General features: G+C 43.6%; 1 protein-coding gene across 5 annotated transcripts; it reads left to right on the forward strand.

The window, feature by feature from the left end:
- Nucleotides 1-586: 586 nt before the first annotated feature.
- CEP95 (centrosomal protein 95) lies at nucleotides 587-18931 on the forward strand. Of its 5 annotated transcripts, none has more exons than XM_041409468.1 (22): nucleotides 587-1773; nucleotides 2949-3077; nucleotides 4060-4167; nucleotides 5036-5146; nucleotides 6111-6219; nucleotides 8484-8593; nucleotides 9332-9466; nucleotides 9944-10143; nucleotides 10554-10623; nucleotides 11233-11324; nucleotides 12445-12563; nucleotides 12879-13014; nucleotides 13197-13311; nucleotides 13707-13870; nucleotides 14145-14237; nucleotides 14628-14778; nucleotides 15892-16052; nucleotides 16477-16551; nucleotides 17020-17172; nucleotides 18170-18316; nucleotides 18406-18477; nucleotides 18550-18931. In XM_041409468.1, exons 1-22 carry the CDS (start codon nucleotides 1485-1487, stop codon nucleotides 18724-18726), a joined length of 2916 nt encoding a protein of 971 aa, XP_041265402.1. In that variant the 5' UTR covers nucleotides 587-1484; the 3' UTR covers nucleotides 18727-18931. The 5 variants fall into 5 exon arrangements, with proteins under 5 accessions (XP_041265402.1, XP_041265403.1, XP_041265406.1 ...); XM_041409469.1 differs by having other exon boundaries at nucleotides 11236-11324; XM_041409472.1 differs by having other exon boundaries at nucleotides 11281-11324.
- Nucleotides 18932-19878: the final 947 nt, after the last annotated feature.

Below are 19878 nucleotides of genomic sequence, written 5' to 3' on the forward strand. Positions count from 1 at the left end.
TTTTTTATTTCAGTAGCACTCTAGCTTGACTGGTTTTGTTAATACTATCCCAGCAAATTTCTAGTAGAGGAATCTCCCCATTTTTTTTTTCAGTATACAGTTACTTATTTAACATGGTTTATGAAAGATTTTTATCCCCAAACACCCCTACTAACACTCTCCACCTTCTGACCCTACATGCTTCCTGTTCCTGCAAGTCTGAAAAAAGATTTTTGCAAAGGCTGTAAAAATAAATTTTCTTGTTCTATTGCATTTATCTTAACACAGATTAATTTGATTTTGTTTGTGTATAACTTTGTGGCTGCTGTTACTGTGCTGTTAGTAATCTAAGGTTTTAATGAATTGAAAAGACTAAACAAAAACACAGTCTCTGCCTTGTCTACACGCAGTTCAGTCTGCAAGGAACTCCTTTCAATTTCCTTTGTAAAAAAACTTCCTCATTTTTCTGTTCCACCCTCCTAAGTCAAACATCGTTGATTTTCCCGTGTTCTCTTAATTATAGCCAACACATGGAAACAAATCAACACAGCTTTGCAGAGCTGTGTATGTAGCAAACTTAAACATCATTGATTTTCCCGTGTTCTCTTGATTTCCAACACATGGAAACAAATCAACACAGCTTTGCAGAGCTGTGTATGTAGCAAACTAAAATCCGTATTTAGTTTAGTTTCGATAGCACTGATCTGTGTTTGCCTACACACAACAAAAGCTCTTTTGTGTTCCTGAGGTGCTGTGTGCATTGGATTTGGACCTACAAAAGACACCCGTGGGCTGCTGCAGCCCACAGCACTGGGGTTTAATTGCTGCCAGTTCCTGCTCCTATGGTCACAACTGGGAGCTCAGCTGCTTTTGTCGTGCTCGAGGAGTTCAATGATAAAGGACACCATTTTCGCTTTCAACATGGAAAACCCAGAATTCCTAAGGAGCATGGAATGCTGTTGCTCAGAACGGAAATAACAGACTTTCACCATCCAACCTGTCCAATAAACTGCATGCTAGCAGCTAATACAGTAACTTTCCTTTATAGATCTTATTTTTAATAAAGGCTTTAGCTCTCCTTTCACGCAGAAATGCCTTCGGATTACCCTGTCAAACCTGTATCGTGGCAATTAACAGCAACCCCGGTGAGGGACATACCGGCCAGCAAACGTCCCAGGTCAGCCTGCAAGGTCAAGTGCTAGAACGTTCCCCCGCCCCAGGCCAGCCCTTTCCCCACCTATTTTACCGAGGAAGCGCCAACACCCGCCTCCCGTTCAGGTGACGAAGGCGGAACCTCACGGACAAACCCCCCCTCCCCCGCCGCCATTTTACGCCGCCAGCCGCCCTCGGGGGCCGGAGCGCCCCGGGGCTAGGGCTGGCCTGTGCTGCCCTGGGCCCGCGGGGCCCTGCGGCGGTGGCGGCACCGGCGGGGCGGAACCGGAGCGCCCGGGCGGGGAACGGGGCCGCACCGGGGGCGCTCGTCACGTGACCGGGAGCGGCGGGGAATGGCACGTGACCGGCGCTGGGGCCCGGCTTTGGGGCTCGGGCTCTTTCTCTGCTCCCCGTTCCCGCTCCCAGTCCTAACGCAGGCCTGTTCCCAATCCCGTTACAGAGAGATCGGCCCGGCCCCGCCCCGCTCCCGTAACAACGGCCATGACCGAGAGCACCGGACACTCCAGCGCGCGGCCCCGCCCCTTCCTGCAGCGCCTGCCCAATGGGCGAGCAGGCCGCGGTTTAAATGGCGGGCGCGGGCCCGGCTCGTTGGTGCCGCCATGGGCAGCGCTGAGGGCACAGGTAGGGCCAGGCCCCGGGCGCTCCGGCCCTGCGGGGTCCCGCTCCCGAGCAGCGGCCGGCCTGGCGCCCGCAGAGCCGGGGCTGAGCCGCAGAGCTTCCTTCTCCCTCATCGCCCCCCCTGCTCGCATCGCTGGCACAATTTTATTCACCTCATTATTTATTAATTTGTAAAGCTCATCCATTCAGCTCATGTTTATTCATTTATAAAGCTGTCGTTTGCTTGTGTTACGGCTTTTTAAGTTCTTTGCGTTAACCTCCCCCTTTCCCTCTTTTGTCTTTGTTCCTTTCCTGGCGACACTTTTAACTTAATAAAGCTGCAGATAAACAGCAATTCAAATGTTCCAAGACATCAGCCTGAAATGTAGGAGATGCTGCTTTAACCTTTTGTGCATCTGAAACTTAAAGTGATGTCTGGAGCAGAAGGAGGAGTAGAGGGATGGAAAAGTAACGCTCCTGTGTGCAGGAGGCTGAAAACTCTAGAAATTCGTTTCTGCTGTAGTAATTCGATATATTTTCCTCCCAAAGGTGACTCATGCCTTCTCCAATAAGTTAAAGTTCTTAATGCTCGTTAAAATATGTGTCCTTCAAAGCACTTTGGTCTCAGGACTCAAAGTTTTGGGAAAATCACAATGTTAATGCACATCTTACTGCACTCAACAGAGAACTTGGTGGGACCACCTCTGTATTCTAGCAATCCTCAAATAATTAATTAAAGTAGAATTTACTTTTCATGAGGAGTCTTTACATTAGCACTGATGACATTGCCGAAGACTATTAGAGAACCTGGGTTTGTTAGAGAAGCTCATGTTTTCCAAAAAAGAACCTGTCATTTCTGATCATTGATAGATGGTGTATTAAAGCTTGGCTTGTTAAGGTCTTGAAGGTTTGGAGTTCCTGGCTATGAGACCACATTAAAATTTTTTTTTCATTACATGGGAAAAAAAAATAACCTGCCCAGCCTGTGGTACTTAGCGCTTTTCACCTCCCAAGTCCAGTTGGGCTATGATTGCACTTGAACAATATTCAGTATTTTGGATGAATGAGTCAGCCTCCTGTGTTTGACCACCTCTGGTGGAATCAAAGACACTTGCAGGGGTTACCTTTCACTGTAAATAACCACATCTTTATTTCTGTATCTTTCAGTTCTGACATTAATATGTTTTTCTTCTGAACAGATTGGGTTGATGTTGCCAATGATCTTTTAAGGACCTGTCACATAAACCAGCACATAAAGCACCTCTCAGAATGTGGTGCTGACATGTTTGTTCGTCTTTATGAGTCAATCTTAGGAGAAAAAGTACCAGGTAGGAATGATAACTGCTAAATCTGCTTTTTATTTTTGTCTCTGTGTATTTTGTAGTTAAATAAAATTGAAACTTGTAGAACTTCCTACAGATGTAGGGATTTAAAGTGTTTGCATCCTTCCAAAGACAAAAAAATAAGATTGACATTCTTTAAGAAGATTTAAGAGATATGGGCAAATTTTATTTTAACTTTGCACTGCTCTGAATTGCAGCTATATGAGGATAGCCACAACAAAACTACTGTAAATTAGGTCTTGAAAGCTGTCTGTGGGCATAATACTTTTGAAGGGTGTGAACTACCTCATTTTATCTTCTTACAGCACTGTTAACACTGAAGTCTGCTCTCATAAAATGCTTGATAGTTAGAGTCTGCTAAGAGCTGGGCTGTGATTTAACCCTGCTTTAACCCAGCTCCACTGGACTTCAGTGACAGCTAAGCAAAGGCTATACAGTTAGGCATTTGCTTTGTTTGTAAACTGTTATGTGTAGGAAGTGTCAGACTACTGATTGCAGAAGATTTTAAGAGCACTGATGTAACTGGTACCTGTTGAAGGTAGAAGTCTTGTTAAATGTAAGCACAGAACTAAAAATAATGTTGTTCCCAATTAAGCAGAATACATTGTAGTGCAGTTATTGTGTGACAGGCAGAGAAGAAGCCCTAACACAAACTGCAGTTCCAGTCTGATGACCTGAACTAGGTGTGTGTGCTGGGAGTGAAGGAGAAGAAATGCTTTAGTAATCTCTGTTCTTGAATTTAATCCTGTTAAAACCCTCACATCTTCCAAGGGGTGTTCTAAGTTTGTGCTCAGTATTTATAAAAGGTTTTGTAGGACTATATATGATACTTAGGCTTTTCATCAAGGACACAAGGTACTGAAAAAATACTGGCTTGTAATCAGAAGTTAAAGTAGTTTCATTGTTAAGGTACTTGCAACAGGCTGTCCATTTAAATAGTCTAAAATCTAGTATTTCTTTTAAATAGATTTCATTGCTACTCCCAGAAGCCAAGAGGATGATGCACACAATGCACAAGCAGTAATAGATTCCCTGGCACTGGATTATTTGCAGGTCAGCTTGTCTCACATCACGGGTGAGTACTTGGTTTAATGAGACAAACTCAGCTGAATATCTGTGTGGTTTAATTGAAACATTTTAAGAACCAGGTGTTACACAGCTTGCTTTCATACTTGTGTGGAATCTCTGCTTATGGTAGTGGCTGTCACCAGAACACTGACCCATTGCCTTGGACATCAGGTTAGAAATTGAAACAGCAAGCAGAGAATAAATAAGAGTAAGAAATGTTAAAGCTGACATCCAGCCGTGCTTCATCTGGCTACCAAAGTGTTTTCTGAAATCTGCTACTGGCTCAGGCTTGGGCACTGTGCATCACAATGTACACTTGGACACTGCTTTTAAGACATGACCCTGGAGTTTCAAACTTCTTATTAGATTTTTAAAAGTTGGTGAATAAAGAGTTGAGCTGTGTTGTGTTATCTGTAAACAGATAATGGCTTTCCCTGAGTATTCCTGTGTATGGTCTCACACAGCATAATCTGCAAAGAATGAAAACTGCTTGGTAAGAAGTATCTGACTTGGTGCCTGTACACAGTGGCTGGTGTTTGCAATCCTGCTGCCACTCCATAGACTGCTTCATGCTGTAGTTTTATGTATAAGAAAAATATTAAATACCAATTGTCCCTGAAAATATCCCAGAATATTTATTTTGTGTGTCAGCAGTTACTGCATCCATAAACTTTTGGAACTGAAAAGATGCAAATTTAGAACACTTAAAATATATTTTAAGCTTACCTACATAGTCATAAGTAAGTGACAGGTGTCTTCTGAGCTGACACCTTTACAAGAATTTCCAAGCACTCTTCTACAGAAAATGCCTGCTTTTGAGAATTTTTCTTCTATGAAGTACTAATTATTAATATGTGTCATTACCCTCTCTTAAGGTGAGAACATTGTGAAAGGAGACAAGGAATCTATCAAAAACCTCCTTGAAATATTTGATGGTTTGTTGGAGTATCTTAGAGAAGTCAGTGAAACCTCTTCTCAGACTGGAGGTGAGATGTAAACCCAAAGTGTTTCCAACGTAACAGATTTATTTGGGTTTTTTTGTTACTTATAACCTTGACAGAGAAAGACAAAACTGACCCCAGGGGAGGAAAATTTCAGGGGTGAAGCTGAATATTTGCATTCCTTATTTTCATAAACAATAATAAAAGAGATAAATTTTCCCCAAACTTACATAATCTTTCTGCTTTATTCTTGTGGCAGAAACCTACTCCAGACAACTCATCCTTTGTTAGTTGCTTTTCAACCTATAAGTAGATGATTCAGAATTAGGATTCAAGGAGGGAAATGTTGGCTTTAATTGGGAGAATGAGCAAATGTCCCTTTTACTTACTAGGAGAGAAGGGGGGCAACAGTCTTTCCTGGGAAGAGGGTCTTGGGAGTAGGTCCATAGCAGGGTTATTTTGAGGAAAATGAGAGAAGCTGCTCAGCCCTGCAGAGGCATCTTACTGCAGGCAGAACTGGTCTTCCTATCTCAGGGCTGTTAAGAGCTGTCACCAGTGGCTGTTGCACTCTGTGACAAGGGGAGAGAGCACTTGGTGCCTGAGTTCCTCCTGGCCTGGTCCAGATGGACACAACAAAGAGCAATGTGCCTGTAGTGCTCTTCCCTTCCCTCAGACTGCCAGTTTTGTTACCCACTGGGGGTTCCTGGCTCAAATTTTCTAGCTGTAAGTCCACAGTTTAATTCTTTTGAGGAAGAAGAAAGGTTTATTAATAACTGGAACAGGGGAATATATGGTAGTGGTATAATTTTTCAAAATTTACCATAGAAGTTGCCCCACCTCCCCTACCTCCCCCTCCCCTCATGGGGAACATTACATGTCATCATTTTAGATGAAATGCTACAATGTTGGTATTACACGTAAACTCTTTTGATGATATTGGAAGTAGTAGCTGTTATTTTATAGGTAGAAGTAGTTTTCCTGAAAAGAATTACCTCTTGGTTATTAACAGCTGAGATAAATGTGCTGTCTGGTGATGAAATTCAAATTACATCTCAAGAGCAGCTGGAAAGCACTGCTGATCAGCTTTCAGAACATACACTACTCTCATCAGTTGAAAGGTAAGAACAATTCTGAATATTTGCTTAAACATAGTGATTGACTGTGTATCTGTAGAGAAATTAGTAGGTTTTTTATAGTATAGACACCTACTGATTACATATGCCAAAAGGAATGTGAGGTGACTCTTCTGGTTGGGCTAAAATTACATCTGGGACTTCTTCTGCCCTTGAAGAGTTGCTGATTTTGTTTCCCTTAAGTTTACTTTTTATGTGGAATGAAACAACTTGAAAATTTTGATCAGTTTTAAAGATTGATTTATTCAGCTGAGTTCAGTTCGTGGCTGTGACTCCTGCCCTGGTGTTAAGCTCAGTTCGTGGCCGTGACTGCTGCCCTGGTGTTAAGCTCAGGTCGTGGCTGTGACTCCTGCTCTGGTGGTAAGCTCAGGCTGGGGCTGTGACTCCTGCTCTGGTGTTAAGCTCAGGCTGTGGCGGTGACTCCTGCCCTGGTGTTAAGCTCAGGCTGTGGCGGTGACTCCTGCCCTGGTGTTAAGCTCAGGCTGTGGCGGTGACTCCTGCCCTGGTGTTAAGCTCAGGCTGTGGCGGTGACTCCTGCCCTGGTGTTAAGCTCAGGCTGTGGCGGTGACTCCTGCCCTGGTGTTAAGCTCAGGCTGTGGCGGTGACTCCTGCCCTGGTGTTAAGCTCAGGCTGTGGCGGTGACTCCTGCCCTGGTGTTAAGCTCAGGCTGTGGCGGTGACTCCTGCCCTGGTGTTAAGCTCAGGCTGTGGCGGTGACTCCTGCCCTGGTGTTAAGCTCAGGCTGTGGCGGTGACTCCTGCCCTGGTGTTAAGCTCAGGCTGTGGCGGTGACTCCTGCCCTGGTGTTAAGCTCAGGCTGTGGCGGTGACTCCTGCCCTGGTGTTAAGCTCAGGCTGTGGCGGTGACTCCTGCCCTGGTGTTAAGCTCAGGCTGTGGCGGTGACTCCTGCCCTGGTGTTAAGCTCAGGCTGTGGCGGTGACTCCTGCCCTGGTGTTAAGCTCAGGCTGTGGCGGTGACTCCTGCCCTGGTGTTAAGCTCAGGCTGTGGCGGTGACTCCTGCCCTGGTGTTAAGCTCAGGCTGTGGCGGTGACTCCTGCCCTGGTGTTAAGCTCAGGCTGTGGCGGTGACTCCTGCCCTGGTGTTAAGCTCAGGCTGTGGCGGTGACTCCTGCCCTGGTGTTAAGCTCAGGCTGTGGCGGTGACTCCTGCCCTGGTGTTAAGCTCAGGCTGTGGCGGTGACTCCTGCCCTGGTGTTAAGCTCAGGCTGTGGCGGTGACTCCTGCCCTGGTGTTAAGCTCAGGCTGTGGCGGTGACTCCTGCCCTGGTGTTAAGCTCAGGCTGTGGCGGTGACTCCTGCCCTGGTGTTAAGCTCAGGCTGTGGCGGTGACTCCTGCCCTGGTGTTAAGCTCAGGCTGTGGCGGTGACTCCTGCCCTGGTGTTAAGCTCAGGCTGTGGCGGTGACTCCTGCCCTGGTGTTAAGCTCAGGCTGTGGCGGTGACTCCTGCCCTGGTGTTAAGCTCAGGCTGTGGCGGTGACTCCTGCCCTGGTGTTAAGCTCAGGCTGTGGCGGTGACTCCTGCCCTGGTGTTAAGCTCAGGCTGTGGCGGTGACTCCTGCCCTGGTGTTAAGCTCAGGCTGTGGCGGTGACTCCTGCCCTGGTGTTAAGCTCAGGCTGTGGCGGTGACTCCTGCCCTGGTGTTAAGCTCAGGCTGTGGCGGTGACTCCTGCCCTGGTGTTAAGCTCAGGCTGTGGCGGTGACTCCTGCCCTGGTGTTAAGCTCAGGCTGTGGCGGTGACTCCTGCCCTGGTGTTAAGCTCAGGCTGTGGCGGTGACTCCTGCCCTGGTGTTAAGCTCAGGCTGTGGCGGTGACTCCTGCCCTGGTGTTAAGCTCAGGCTGTGGCGGTGACTCCTGCCCTGGTGTTAAGCTCAGGCTGTGGCGGTGACTCCTGCCCTGGTGTTAAGCTCAGGCTGTGGCGGTGACTCCTGCCCTGGTGTTAAGCTCAGGCTGTGGCGGTGACTCCTGCCCTGGTGTTAAGCTCAGGCTGTGGCGGTGACTCCTGCCCTGGTGTTAAGCTCAGGCTGTGGCGGTGACTCCTGCCCTGGTGTTAAGCTCAGGCTGTGGCGGTGACTCCTGCCCTGGTGTTAAGCTCAGTTCGTGGCTCTGACTCCTGCTCTGGTTGCTCTGTGGCAGCAGGGCCGTGTCCTGCACGGCTCCTCGGCAGCTCCATCTCGTGGGCTGAACGGGCAGAGGCTGAGAGAGGAAATATTTGATGGCTTTATGTTCCCCCCTAGGTCCCAGTCAGAATATTTTATTCAAACTTGTGATACAGATGGCTCAGGATCTACCAGTGAATTAATTAAACTTGGAGATACTGCTTATTCATTTTCCAAGAGAGGAGAAGGTGAGTTTGGGTGAGAAAAAATTTTAAGACTCTTCTCTAGTTAGACTCCTAGGCTTTTTTTTTTGTTTCCTTTTACAAAGTTCTTTCTTTCAGATAAATACTGTTTTAAATCCTTGTTTAAAAACCCCCAGACAACCCACAATAAGCAAATTCATCTTGCTGAAGTTAAAATTTCTGGAAGCAAATATTCCAGGCATTATTTTTCATGACTCTTGCACTACTTTATTTGGATAAAGGTTTATTGTTTGAGTTCCAGTTCAGTTCTATGAAGGTATTTTATCTTGTTCAATAGAATAGGAGAATTCTGAAGACTTTGTTTCATTTGTTGCAGTGTAACACGTATTATTTAAGACTGTAAAAAAATTATTAAGTTCATTCTTAAAGAATACTTCTCAGGAGTGTGTGCCCCTTCAAAACTTCATGGATGGCTCTGAAAGGAGTAGTGTGCAGATGACCTAAATGGAGATCATTCTTACTTCATATTTTTTTATAAGAATATTCCAATTCTTCCTATTCTTATTGATGATTCATCTCCTCAAGCAGAGGCATAAAGAAATATTGTGACTTATGAACATTTCATTGACTGGAGTTACAAATAAGAATTTAGCAGACCTATTGTGAGCTTAGTATGGATTGCTGACACCAAGCAATGTGAAACATTAAAATTGTCCATCTCAACAGTTCATGGCAAGATGCTTTATAGACCTTCATTTAATTTTTTCAAGCATCCACTTCTAGAATTTCAGATGCCTGTACTTTGTCTAGCAGAAAAAGACACGGAGGTAGAAGAATCTGAAAGCACAGAGGCTCTTGCAGCATTGCCCAGACAGTTCTCAGAAAGTGAAAAGGGGGCTGTAAATGAAAGGGAAGATGGTGAGTATTGATTGTTCTGACAGCTCATCCACCTGATTTTGATTTAGGGGTGTAGGGAACTAGGGTAGTGTGGAGGAGAGCTTTAGTCGTGGATGGAAACGCTTTAGTCATGTTTTAAAATAAATTCTTTTCAGAAAAGCAGTATTTTGGTGTCTCAGAGTAGGCAAACTTCCATTATCTGGGGTATTTCTGCTTAGCTAGGATTTGGCTTCAGCTAGGCTGTTTTTAATTTGTATTGTGGTTTGTATTCTTTTCTTTTGTGGTTCAAAACACTAAAAAGTCCTTGTGGAAGATCTTCACATCCAAAATCATGTTCTCAAGGCTGAAAAATGTTACAGCACTCTCCCATGCAATCCAACAAAGGTGGCAGCTCACATTAGCTATCGAGACACTTCCCTTTGTTGTGTACACACAATGCACAGAACGTGCTCTGCTTTCCCAGATAACACTTCAGGTTCTTTGTGTTTGCCTCTTCAGGAGGGATGGAGTCTGTTCATGCTGCTGAACCTCACAAAGGGAGTTTGAGTGTCAGTGCTACAAAACTGGGGGAGCCCATCCAGCAGGCAATTCCTCTGCTGCCCCCGTTCCAGCCCTCGGATCCAGGATGGAGAGATCACCACAGCTCAGACAGACAGGCAGCAGCTCTGGCTTGCAGTCAAGCAGTGAACATTCCTACTGTAAGGAAAAGCTACCCTTTGATTATTTAATTTTCTTTTAGTAACCAATAGTGCTTTCATTTGAAAACCTGCTAGTTTACTTGTAGAATGGGAGTAGATGGTCCCTGAAGAACACTTTTGAATGTGTCAGAGTTTATTTCAGTTCCAGGAATTTTGGATTGTGGATTCATTCTTCACTAAATGTCCAGAGAGGAATTTAGTTTGAGGGGTGTGTTTATTTTATACATATATACATACACATCTCCACAGTCAATGCCAGAGTTTACAGTATAGTAAACAAAATAATTATAGTGATTTTTGTCTGTCTATAAAATCAGCATTGATTTCCATTTGCAGATAGACCTAATGTATGAGCTTCCTGTCAGCACTCTCCTGTGAATTTATAGAATACATCTTCCTTTTTATTTCAGATTGAAAAGTCACTTACCCAAAGATTTAATGATGTTTCTGATGGTCTTCCTCTATCCAGAAAAACCCCTGGTGAGAGAAAATTTTGCATCCTCTAGGGTAACTCTAAGTGTTATAATGTTGCATTTATTTTTACTGGCACCACAAAAAAACATTGTTTTGAATCTACTAGTGCATTTTTTAAAATTCAGCCACAAGTTCATATTTCTGTCTCTGCTTTACAGAGAAGCAAAAATAGGTTACTTTTAATCTGTTCCCTCTACTGGAAAAAAGTAATCCATGTCCCCAGTTCAACTCCTTTCTTAGTTAATCCTGTTAAGATGGGTCTATACCACAGAAACCTCTTCCAGCAGATAAGTCCCATGGCTGAGCTTATCCTGAGCAGAGAAACATGGACCAAACACGCCAGTTTCAATTCTAAGAAAAAGCCATTAACTGCTATTGTAGAAAAGGTTTAGAAGCTATTTTTTTTCAATACTCATTTTCTCTGTTGCCTTGGAAACACTGCTTACCTTTTTTAGTTTCCATAGCATTCCCATGACACTGAGCATTGAAGACTGGAGAAATTACCAAAATGAATGTCACAACTGGGTAACCACAGTTGCTTTGTCATTCTATTCTCTGAATAATTTGGATCCACAGGCCCTGGCTCACATATTTTTTCCTTATTGCCTACATTAGCAGGCACGGTGCCATTAACCCACAGTTACCTGTCATCTGCTTCTGCAGTGGGAGAAATGCTGGGAGGTGATGCCAAAGACAATGTGACAAAGGTACATGTTGCATCTTAATTTTTGGAATTTCAATCAGTATTTTTTGATTTCTGCTTAGTCTGTTATCTTGTGGCACTTCTGGGCTTATTTCAAACCTGCTTTAGACTTTCTTTCCCCAGTATACAATCAGTGATGCAGTGTTGTTAGACTGTGATTATGTGCAGTCTGTGAGTCATGTCAGTTCTTAGTTCTTCCTGGAGTTGTTTGCTCCAAAATGTACAGAGCCAGCACCCACAGAGTTCTATTTATCACAACCAACCAGTTACTGGTTATCTTGCTTTTTAATCAAAAATGTACAAAGCACAGAAGTACAGTCATGTCCTTTCTCTGAAGTGTATCAGCATTCTAAATTAGTAAGAATTTTGGGGGTTTTGGCCAATAATACTTAGATTTACTCATTTTTAAAGATCCATGAACTGCTTATTATATTCTCTCCTTTTATTTTCTTGCATTGTCCTTTGCTTTTCAAAAACTGAATAATACAAAACCCACAAACTGATGAGCAGTTACCAATCTGTGCCCATAGAAATGTGTCTGTAAAGGAAGTTTCTTTCCCTGGAAACACAATTTTGCCTTCTGCAACCACAAGAGGTACTCACAGACTTTGCTTGTTCCAATAGTTTAAACAGCTTTTACTTCTACATTGTCTCTGAAACTCATTTTCCATTGGTGCATTTCCCAGGATGTCCATGCCAAGCCCAAGTTACTCCAGTTTGAACGGAGACGTTACCAGGCAGAACTAAACCAGTGCAGCTAAATGGCACAAGGACAGGAGTGTTCTCTTTTGGCTCCCTGTGAACTGCAGCTCAGTCTGCACTAAGGGAAATTCAGCTTATTTCCACTACCTGGCATCAGTCCCAGGCTGATGAGGTGGAATGTGGAGATACTCATTGCCTTACCCCAACCCTGTTCTGGTTCCATGGCATAGCTGTGAACTGATCTTCCGTATTTTTGCTAGTCCATTTCTTTAAACATTAATTCTCTAAAGCACACTCTCTGCAGTCAGGAGCCTAGAAATAGAACTATTTTTCTATATCTATACTCACAGTGTTTGGGATGGTTCTGTTACAGCATCTCTACTCACATGATCTATAAAACCTTCATTTACTCATTTTCCTAGGTGCCTCTGGTATCTGAATCTTCTATATCTACCTCTTTTGAGAAAAAGCTCTCACTAAGTGCTGAACAAGTAACACAAACCCCAAGACCTGAATCTCAGCACTGGTCTAGAACAACAAGGCAAGTTCAGATTTTTGGTACTGAACCACACTGGCACTTTGATTTCCATGGCCAGCCAGTCCCCTCCTCCCTTTTAAAATAAGATCTTTCTTTCCTTGGCTGTGTGACAGTGAAAGAATAATTCTCACAGAAAGATTTCCTGTTTCTCCTGACATATACTCATATTGTTAAATATGGTTATAGGCATTTACACATTCTGCTTTACTTAATCCTATAAAAACATGCTTAGGCAAAAAGTGAGCTGGAATTGTATGAGATAATGCTCATTGTCAAGTTTTTAGAACAGAAATGAAATCTGTCTGTTTTCTGCTTTAGCAAATATGAAAATTCCACCACAGATTCAGCTGAAGATTCCCTTTCCCACAGAACAACAAAGGAGAAGGTGCCTGAGCAGCAAGAGTTTAATGAAGCATCAGAAAATCTGTCTCGCATGCTAAATGAACTAGATTTAGTAAGTGCAGTCTCTTCTTTGTTGAGCTGAGCAATGCAGCTTTAGTAATGACACTGGAGAGAATGAAGAATATCAGTGCAATATGGATGAAAAGGAAATCTGCCACTAACACCTGGCTTTAGTTCATTCCAGCTTTAGAACTGTCTATTGAACCTGACCCCACAAAAAAATCTATCCCTTAGATGTTGAAGAGAGCTTTGGGTGAGCACACAGGAGAAGAGGAGCTGACAGATGAGGACAGCCTGTCCCACCACAGTGACAGTGTCATGGACTACGGCCGAAGGACAGCTGGGAGAGGTGACAATCCTTATGCCAGTATTGGGATGGAAACAAATATAAAAGAAAGCTGCTACACTGAATTACAGTTAGTTACTAAGTTTTGTATTGCTAGTTCATTTCTGGGTTTTTTTTCCTATTTCTATTGCTAGTTCATTTCTTTGATCCAAACCTGAGCAACAGTAACAGAATTGCAACCAAGTTTCTGTTTAACACTTAAAAAACAATGGTAAAACTTTGCAAAAAAAAACAAATACAAGTGAAACACAGCTGCAGTAAAAATGTGGAGCACATGGGGGGAGAGGCAGAATACAGGCTCACAGGACGTGGTTCTGAAATGAGGGCCTAGTCACAATACACTTCACTGGGGTTTTTTGTCTCAAATTTGGTACTCAGTGAATGCTCCTTCCCTACAGACACATCACATCCAAGGTACCCAGGCAGGCCACGGTCCCTCTCTCCAGCCTCACCCTCCTCTCAGCACCAGGACCATAAGCTGAGTGGCAGTGCAACAGGCCACATAAAGACAGTACGCAGGCAGCTGCAGGAAGAAAGGGACGAAAGAACAAGAAAAACAAAGGTAATTTTTGGATTGGACCTTGTAGTAGTTCTTACCAACAGTTATACTAAAACCACAAAAAGAGAACTTTAATGCAATGGGAGCATCTGCTCTCCTCTAGTAATCATATGCTGTTTTATCTGTAGCCTGCTGAGGAAGGGACTTCAACCCCGAATTTTGAAAAAAGAGTTTAAAGTGGAAGAAGCTACTTTGACCCATGCAGCAACCAAGTTAACAAGGTGGCTGTATGGAGTGATTATTTCCTCTGACAAGACCTTTTATTTTTGTTTTCTAGCTGGTCACTAAAGCTTATGAAAATGAGCTCAGAATTTTTGAAGTGAGGGAGAAGCGTAGAATTTCCAAGCTCAGAGAAGCTGCCAAGGAAATGGTAGGTGATGCTCGTTGGGATTGCTGGTTGTCTTTTGCTTGGTTGATTTTTTTCTTTTTAAATTTGTCTAGATGGTTTGTTCAGACACCTTTGGGAACAAAACCTCCTTGACTTCCAGTGTCATAGTTACAACACTGTACAACTGAAGTAGTAACTTACTAATGTTAAGTGCTGCAGCAGAGCTGAGGTTATGCAGTGATGAGATTTAACCTTTATTTGAACCCTGACCTGCATTTTGTAAATTCTGTCCTTCTGGAGAATCCAATGCAATATGTCCAAGTTCTCACTCTAAAGTCTGAAAGATATTTAAGTTCTGATGGCCAAACTGTGTTCTGTCAGTGTTTCCCTTCTCATACCTGTTGTCCCATCTGTTTTACATCTGCTCCTAAGGAACAAGAGTACAAAGAAAATGTCTTTCAAGAACCTCCAAAAGTGTCTCAGCGAGTGAAAGTTTATTCTAGAAAAACCACACCTCAGTATCCCAAATACAGCCAGTGGATTCCAAAACGAGGGACCACGAAGCCAAAGCAAGCAGCTCCAAGTAAGAACTGCAAAACTATACTTGCTGGAAAACTGGCATCTTTTGAAAGCATGTGTTGAACTCCAAGATTAAAGGCACCAGTCCAACATATACCAGTCAGCTGTAGCATTTTCCCTTCTTCTGACCTCTGTATGTCTGGATTTTTGTTAGGGAAGATAATGCTTTACATAAATGCAAACCATCAGTGCACAATCAAATTGTGACCCATTTGCTACTTCCTTAAAATCCCTTGGATTATTTTCAGGGCTTTTTTCCATTGCTGCTACTCCTGTGCTTATTCCACTAGTCTGAGCTCTCCTTTTGTTATTTTTCTGAGCATGTATGAGATTTAAACTCGGGCCTGTGGCTAGAGCTGAGCCAGGTACAGGTCAGTGAGCAGGATCTGTCAGGACCCTGCCACTGTGGTGTTAATGCTGCCACTGGTTCTCCTGAGTAAGTGATGCTTCAAGAAAGCCAAACTGCAAATCCTAGGCCCAGTTTTGGTAACCAGCACTGTGCATGCCTAGGGTTAAGATCACCAGATAATCTCCTACATATCTGGATGTTGCTCAGCTACACTGCCTTATTTTTATTCCAGTTTTTGAAGGCCATGTACTTGGTAAATACCCTTTTGTTTCATCTCCCCATCATCTTTTCCTGCCAGAAAGATCAAAGATGTAATGGATGGGAATGAGCTGGTTGCAAACCAGTTTATTTTGCACCTGTTTACTTGACCTGGATCTGTCATTGCCGTGGCTGTGCTGCCTTTTTTTAAGTTGCTGCAACCAGAGAGAGAGAGAAAGCAATCTCTGATTAGTGATGGTCATAACCACATGAAGAAAGAAGGGGATACCTGTCTTAGCTGGATGTGGTGGGGGTAGGGAAATGACATCTGAGCTATAAAATCAATTCTTCAGAGAAAACAACACAAGACTGGGATTGCTTCCTCTGCTGCTGTACTGGCAGGATGATATGTCCTGCTGGGCTTAGCTTGACATGGTAACAGCAGCATGGTGATTTTATACAGTGTTCAATGTAAAATATTTCTTGACTTATGCTGACACTGTCTGGATGAATTTACAACTAAATGTATTCTCCATTAATTTATTGCTTACCTCTTTCTTTATCTTACAGTGACAATAAGAGACAATGACCTCCTCTTGCAGCTCCTGGAGGAGTTTCCCCACCTGCACATTTCCCCCAATACTCTGAATAAAATGTGGCATCAGCAGCTTGCACAAACTATGCACCTCAAGGCACCCTCTGCCAGACCTAGACCAAAACTCCAGAATGAAGTGAGTGTTGTCATTCTTACCTGGTGAATGTCAGCAGAGATACTCTGACAGGGCACCTGCACCCACAGCAGAGTGTGGAAGGATGTTCTGGGAGTTTGGTTAAATAGGGATGTACAGATTTTACATATGTAACTTCAACTTTTCATCAGCCACTTGAGTATTATGGTCCTTCTTTGATACTGGTTTCTTGAATACTGCCTAGGGTTGCTATTGCTGTTTTAAAAGCATTTTGTAGTTTCCACTGCTAGTTCTGAACAGTCTTTTAGTTTAAAAATGAGTTACGAGATGCAAAAGTTGATTAACTTATACAAGGCAACTCTCAACCAAACCCCAAAACATAGCAGGGGGCAATATTTAAATCTGCTCCATAGGACAGCTTGTCCTGCAGCATGATGCAAGCAATGAGCTTTTTTTAAATCTCCAGGTTGAACAAGCCTTGAAGAAACATGAACTGCTTGCTGCAATTATTAAGAGAGATCAAGATCACAGCAAGAGACTGGTATGTTCTTTGAAGACTATTTGTTACATAACGCAGAGATTTCACATGGAGCTATCTAAAATGCATATTCCCACATCATGAAAGTGGCTTTTTGTCTCATGACAACTTTACACTTTTTGAGTAGCTGTGGACTCAAAATGCTTGTTTGTTATTCTGTTTGTTGTGCAGCTACTGGGGTCACGAGAATGGAATGTTATTATTATTACACTGCACTGTTGCTCTGAAAGGTAAAACAAATTCTAAAAAAAGTGTAAGGAGGAGAAACTTGAGGTTGTGTTGCAGCTCCGGTAACAGTGACACAACTTTGCTACGTCAGTGGTGACAAACACTTTAAACCGTAACTGCAAAGCTGGGGTGTGGAGCAGGTCCTCAGTAAAGGACCCTAATTAGCAATAATTAACAAAGCTTTGCCTGCAAGGGGTATCTGTTGGCAGCTTGGTGGTCTGACAGCTGCTGCTCTCCCTGCAGCAAGAGATCAAGCAGCGCATCCACCGGCAGAAGTGGGCTCAGAACAAGGTGACGGAGAAGCGGCAGCAGGCGGCGCGGGCCAGGAAATACTACGAGGATTACAGGGTGCAGCTGCGGGCCAGGCTGCTGCGGGCCAGGACACGCGAGGAGAGGGTGAGCCGGGGCCCTGCCCTGCAGGGCTGGAGTTCCTTCCTGTCAGGACCCCAGTGCTGAGGCTGGGTCGTTCAATCCTGCACATGCAGCGACCAAAGCAGAGAAGTGGTTGATCAGTCAAGGCTCCAGATGAAAGGGTTCCTGCTCTGGAAATGTGGATCCAGTGCAGGGCAAACCGCTGTGAAACAAGAAAGGATGATTTATGGGGCTAAGAGGAGAGAAAGGGTGAAGTATCAATGTGGAAAAACAGCGCTGGTAACATGAGAAATTGGGGAAATGAGTTTTCAGAAACAGTAGGATTAAGAAGTTGTTCCTACAGTCACCGTCCAAAGAAAACAATCTAAATCTTCAGTTAAGGGAACTGATCAAACAGGCAGCCTTGTTAGTCAGTTGTGTTTGTAAAACAGAGTGGACTTTGTGACAGATATGATCTGATTAGGGCTGGACATCAGAGTGAGGGAAAGCAAGGAGAGTTATTACAGCTCTGCAAGAACAGATACACACTTGTCACCTTTCAAAATAAAAGATTAGAAGTTTACTGCATAATCCACTGGTAGAGATTTGAGAACTGTTTGCCTTAAGCTGTGAGCTACAGCTTCTAAGTGTTCTTGTGGAGGAATGGAAAGCCTGAGTCCAGGCTGGATTTCCTGCTGCTGGAAACCTGGATGAAGGTCCTCAAGTCAGACTGCAGAGTACAGGGTGGGTTGTAAATCACAGTGCATGTTCAAAGGCCTTGGCTTGCACAGTTGGGTCATCTGACTAAACTGACAAGAAAAATTATTATATCTATCAAAATTTCAGCTAAATGAATAATACAAATCCAGCTCAGCTGTATCTGCACCACCATTTCTAGGTACATACTCATGCTTTTTCATGGGCTGTGGCCTATCCTCATGTAAACATCATTCCATCAGGAGCTAAAGCAGCTGAGAAATGTAAATGTATACTTACAGGTTCCTGGGAAAGTTTCAGGTTTGCTTTTTTTAATTGCTGGCAGATATTTAAAAACTTATTTGAAGAAGGCTTAGAAATTCAGAAGCAAAGACTGAGGGACCTGAGAGTTTATGCTCGAGAGAAGCGTGATGAGCAACGGAGAGAGCACCAGACTGAGCTGGAGTCTCTGGAGAACTACTACAAAGACCAGGTAAAGCTTCATCTGGATCAGGCAGATCATCTTTTTCCACTTAGAAGTCTTTCTTTAATTATTTCAACTCACACACATGTTGTGTTTAGTTTTCCATGCTAGCAGAAGCTATATCTCAAGAATTCCAAGAAATCCAAACCAGAGAGAAAGCACAAGCACAAGTAAGTACTCTTAATTTTTTCCAGTTGCCTTTTCTTTCTCCATGCTGTGGCTAATGTCAGTATTTTCTTTAGATGCTACAAAAATCAAAAAGAGAAGTGAGATCAAAGATGGAAAAGGAAATACAGCAACTGCAAGCAGCAATCATGCACAATGATGATGACACCTTTTTTCAAGAGCTGGAAGCAGACAGACTGAGATCCAGACTTCAGATTGCTTCCTTCCAGTACAGCCAAAGCCACTTCTTCTGAGGCTTGGGTAAATGGCACTGCAGTCCTCCCTGGCTAAGATGATCAGAGTCTTTGAGAGCTGCTATAATGGGAAGATGGTGTGAAGCTGGTTTTTTCTCTAAAATACCTGTTCTGTCATTTTGACCTGTCAGGGGTGTAGCTGCTGGGAACTGGGATCTCCACAGCACTTTTATGATCAGCAATAAAATTTGTGAACTAATTTTTACCTTCCTAGCAAGGTTGGGGTAATGTTGGGCTCTACCCAGAGGAAGCTGGGATGAAGTCAGAGTGCTTTAGTGAAGTTTTCCTGGTGGAACAGTTGGATGGCTGAGGCTCCTCTGCATCTGTGCTGGGACTGTTGCTGCTAAGCCAGCCAATCTAACACCATTAGCCAGAAATCATGGATTGGAAAGCTCACAAAGCACAAGAAGATCTTTGAAAGAACATCAGAGGTTCAGGTTTCCTATGAAAAGCCAAATTGGAGAATGCCTGCAATAAACCTGACATAAGTAACTGGGAATTTAAATACATCAAGCAGGGGAAGACTACTTCTTCCACTCCTGCTTCAGTTGTGTTCACAGTGTTGGCATTGCTGGCTTGATAAAATACAAAGGCACTTAAAATACTCTTTCTATGCCACAAATGCACTGGGAAAAGTAATTTGAAACAGAAAACAATGCAGATTCTTCTAAAGTTGTACATGATTAGCTTCTGCAAGAGGTGAACCCTGGGGAGGAGCTATGGACAACATTCCTACTCTTCCACAGGGCCATGCTCACAGGTGCAGCCTGATTACTCCATCTCACACTGACAGAAGCAGAACTAAAGAATGATTAAATATTTCACCAGTCAGTTTTTACCTTACTTCAGGCTCTAAGGTCTGCTTCCAGGCAGAGCAGGAGCTGACAGCAGGCACTGCACCATCAGAGCTATAAACAGAGCAGTGCCCAGCAGGAACTGCAGGTTTCACCAGCCAAACACTGCGGAGGTGCCAACACAGAGGGATGAGAGAAATTCCATAAAACCAAGCTGATATTAATGAAGTCCATTACTGATACAGTCTCCTCTGCCTGACAAAAGTGCAACTCTTAGTTTATCTTGGTAGTAGAATAGTTCTTTAAAATTGCTGTGTGAGAAGTGATACAGGAATGCTGGATTTAACTGCAGTGTACA

This window comes from Onychostruthus taczanowskii, unplaced genomic scaffold (genome assembly GCF_017590055.1).
Source record: "Onychostruthus taczanowskii isolate IOZ18803 unplaced genomic scaffold, ASM1759005v1 scaffold30, whole genome shotgun sequence".
Classification (NCBI taxonomy): domain Eukaryota; kingdom Metazoa; phylum Chordata; class Aves; order Passeriformes; family Passeridae; genus Onychostruthus; species Onychostruthus taczanowskii.

Excerpts from the sequence above, each read along its gene's own strand:
- CEP95 (XM_041409468.1), top strand. The coding sequence starts at position 1,485 with ATGGCACGTGACCGGCGCTGGGGCCCGGCTTTGGGGCTCGGGCTCTTT. Across the intron at positions 6,220-8,483 it reads CTACTCTCATCAGTTGAAAG|GTCCCAGTCAGAATATTTTA; the intron begins GTAAGAACAATT and ends GTTCCCCCCTAG. Across the intron at positions 13,015-13,196 it reads TGCTAAATGAACTAGATTTA|ATGTTGAAGAGAGCTTTGGG; the intron begins GTAAGTGCAGTC and ends TCTATCCCTTAG.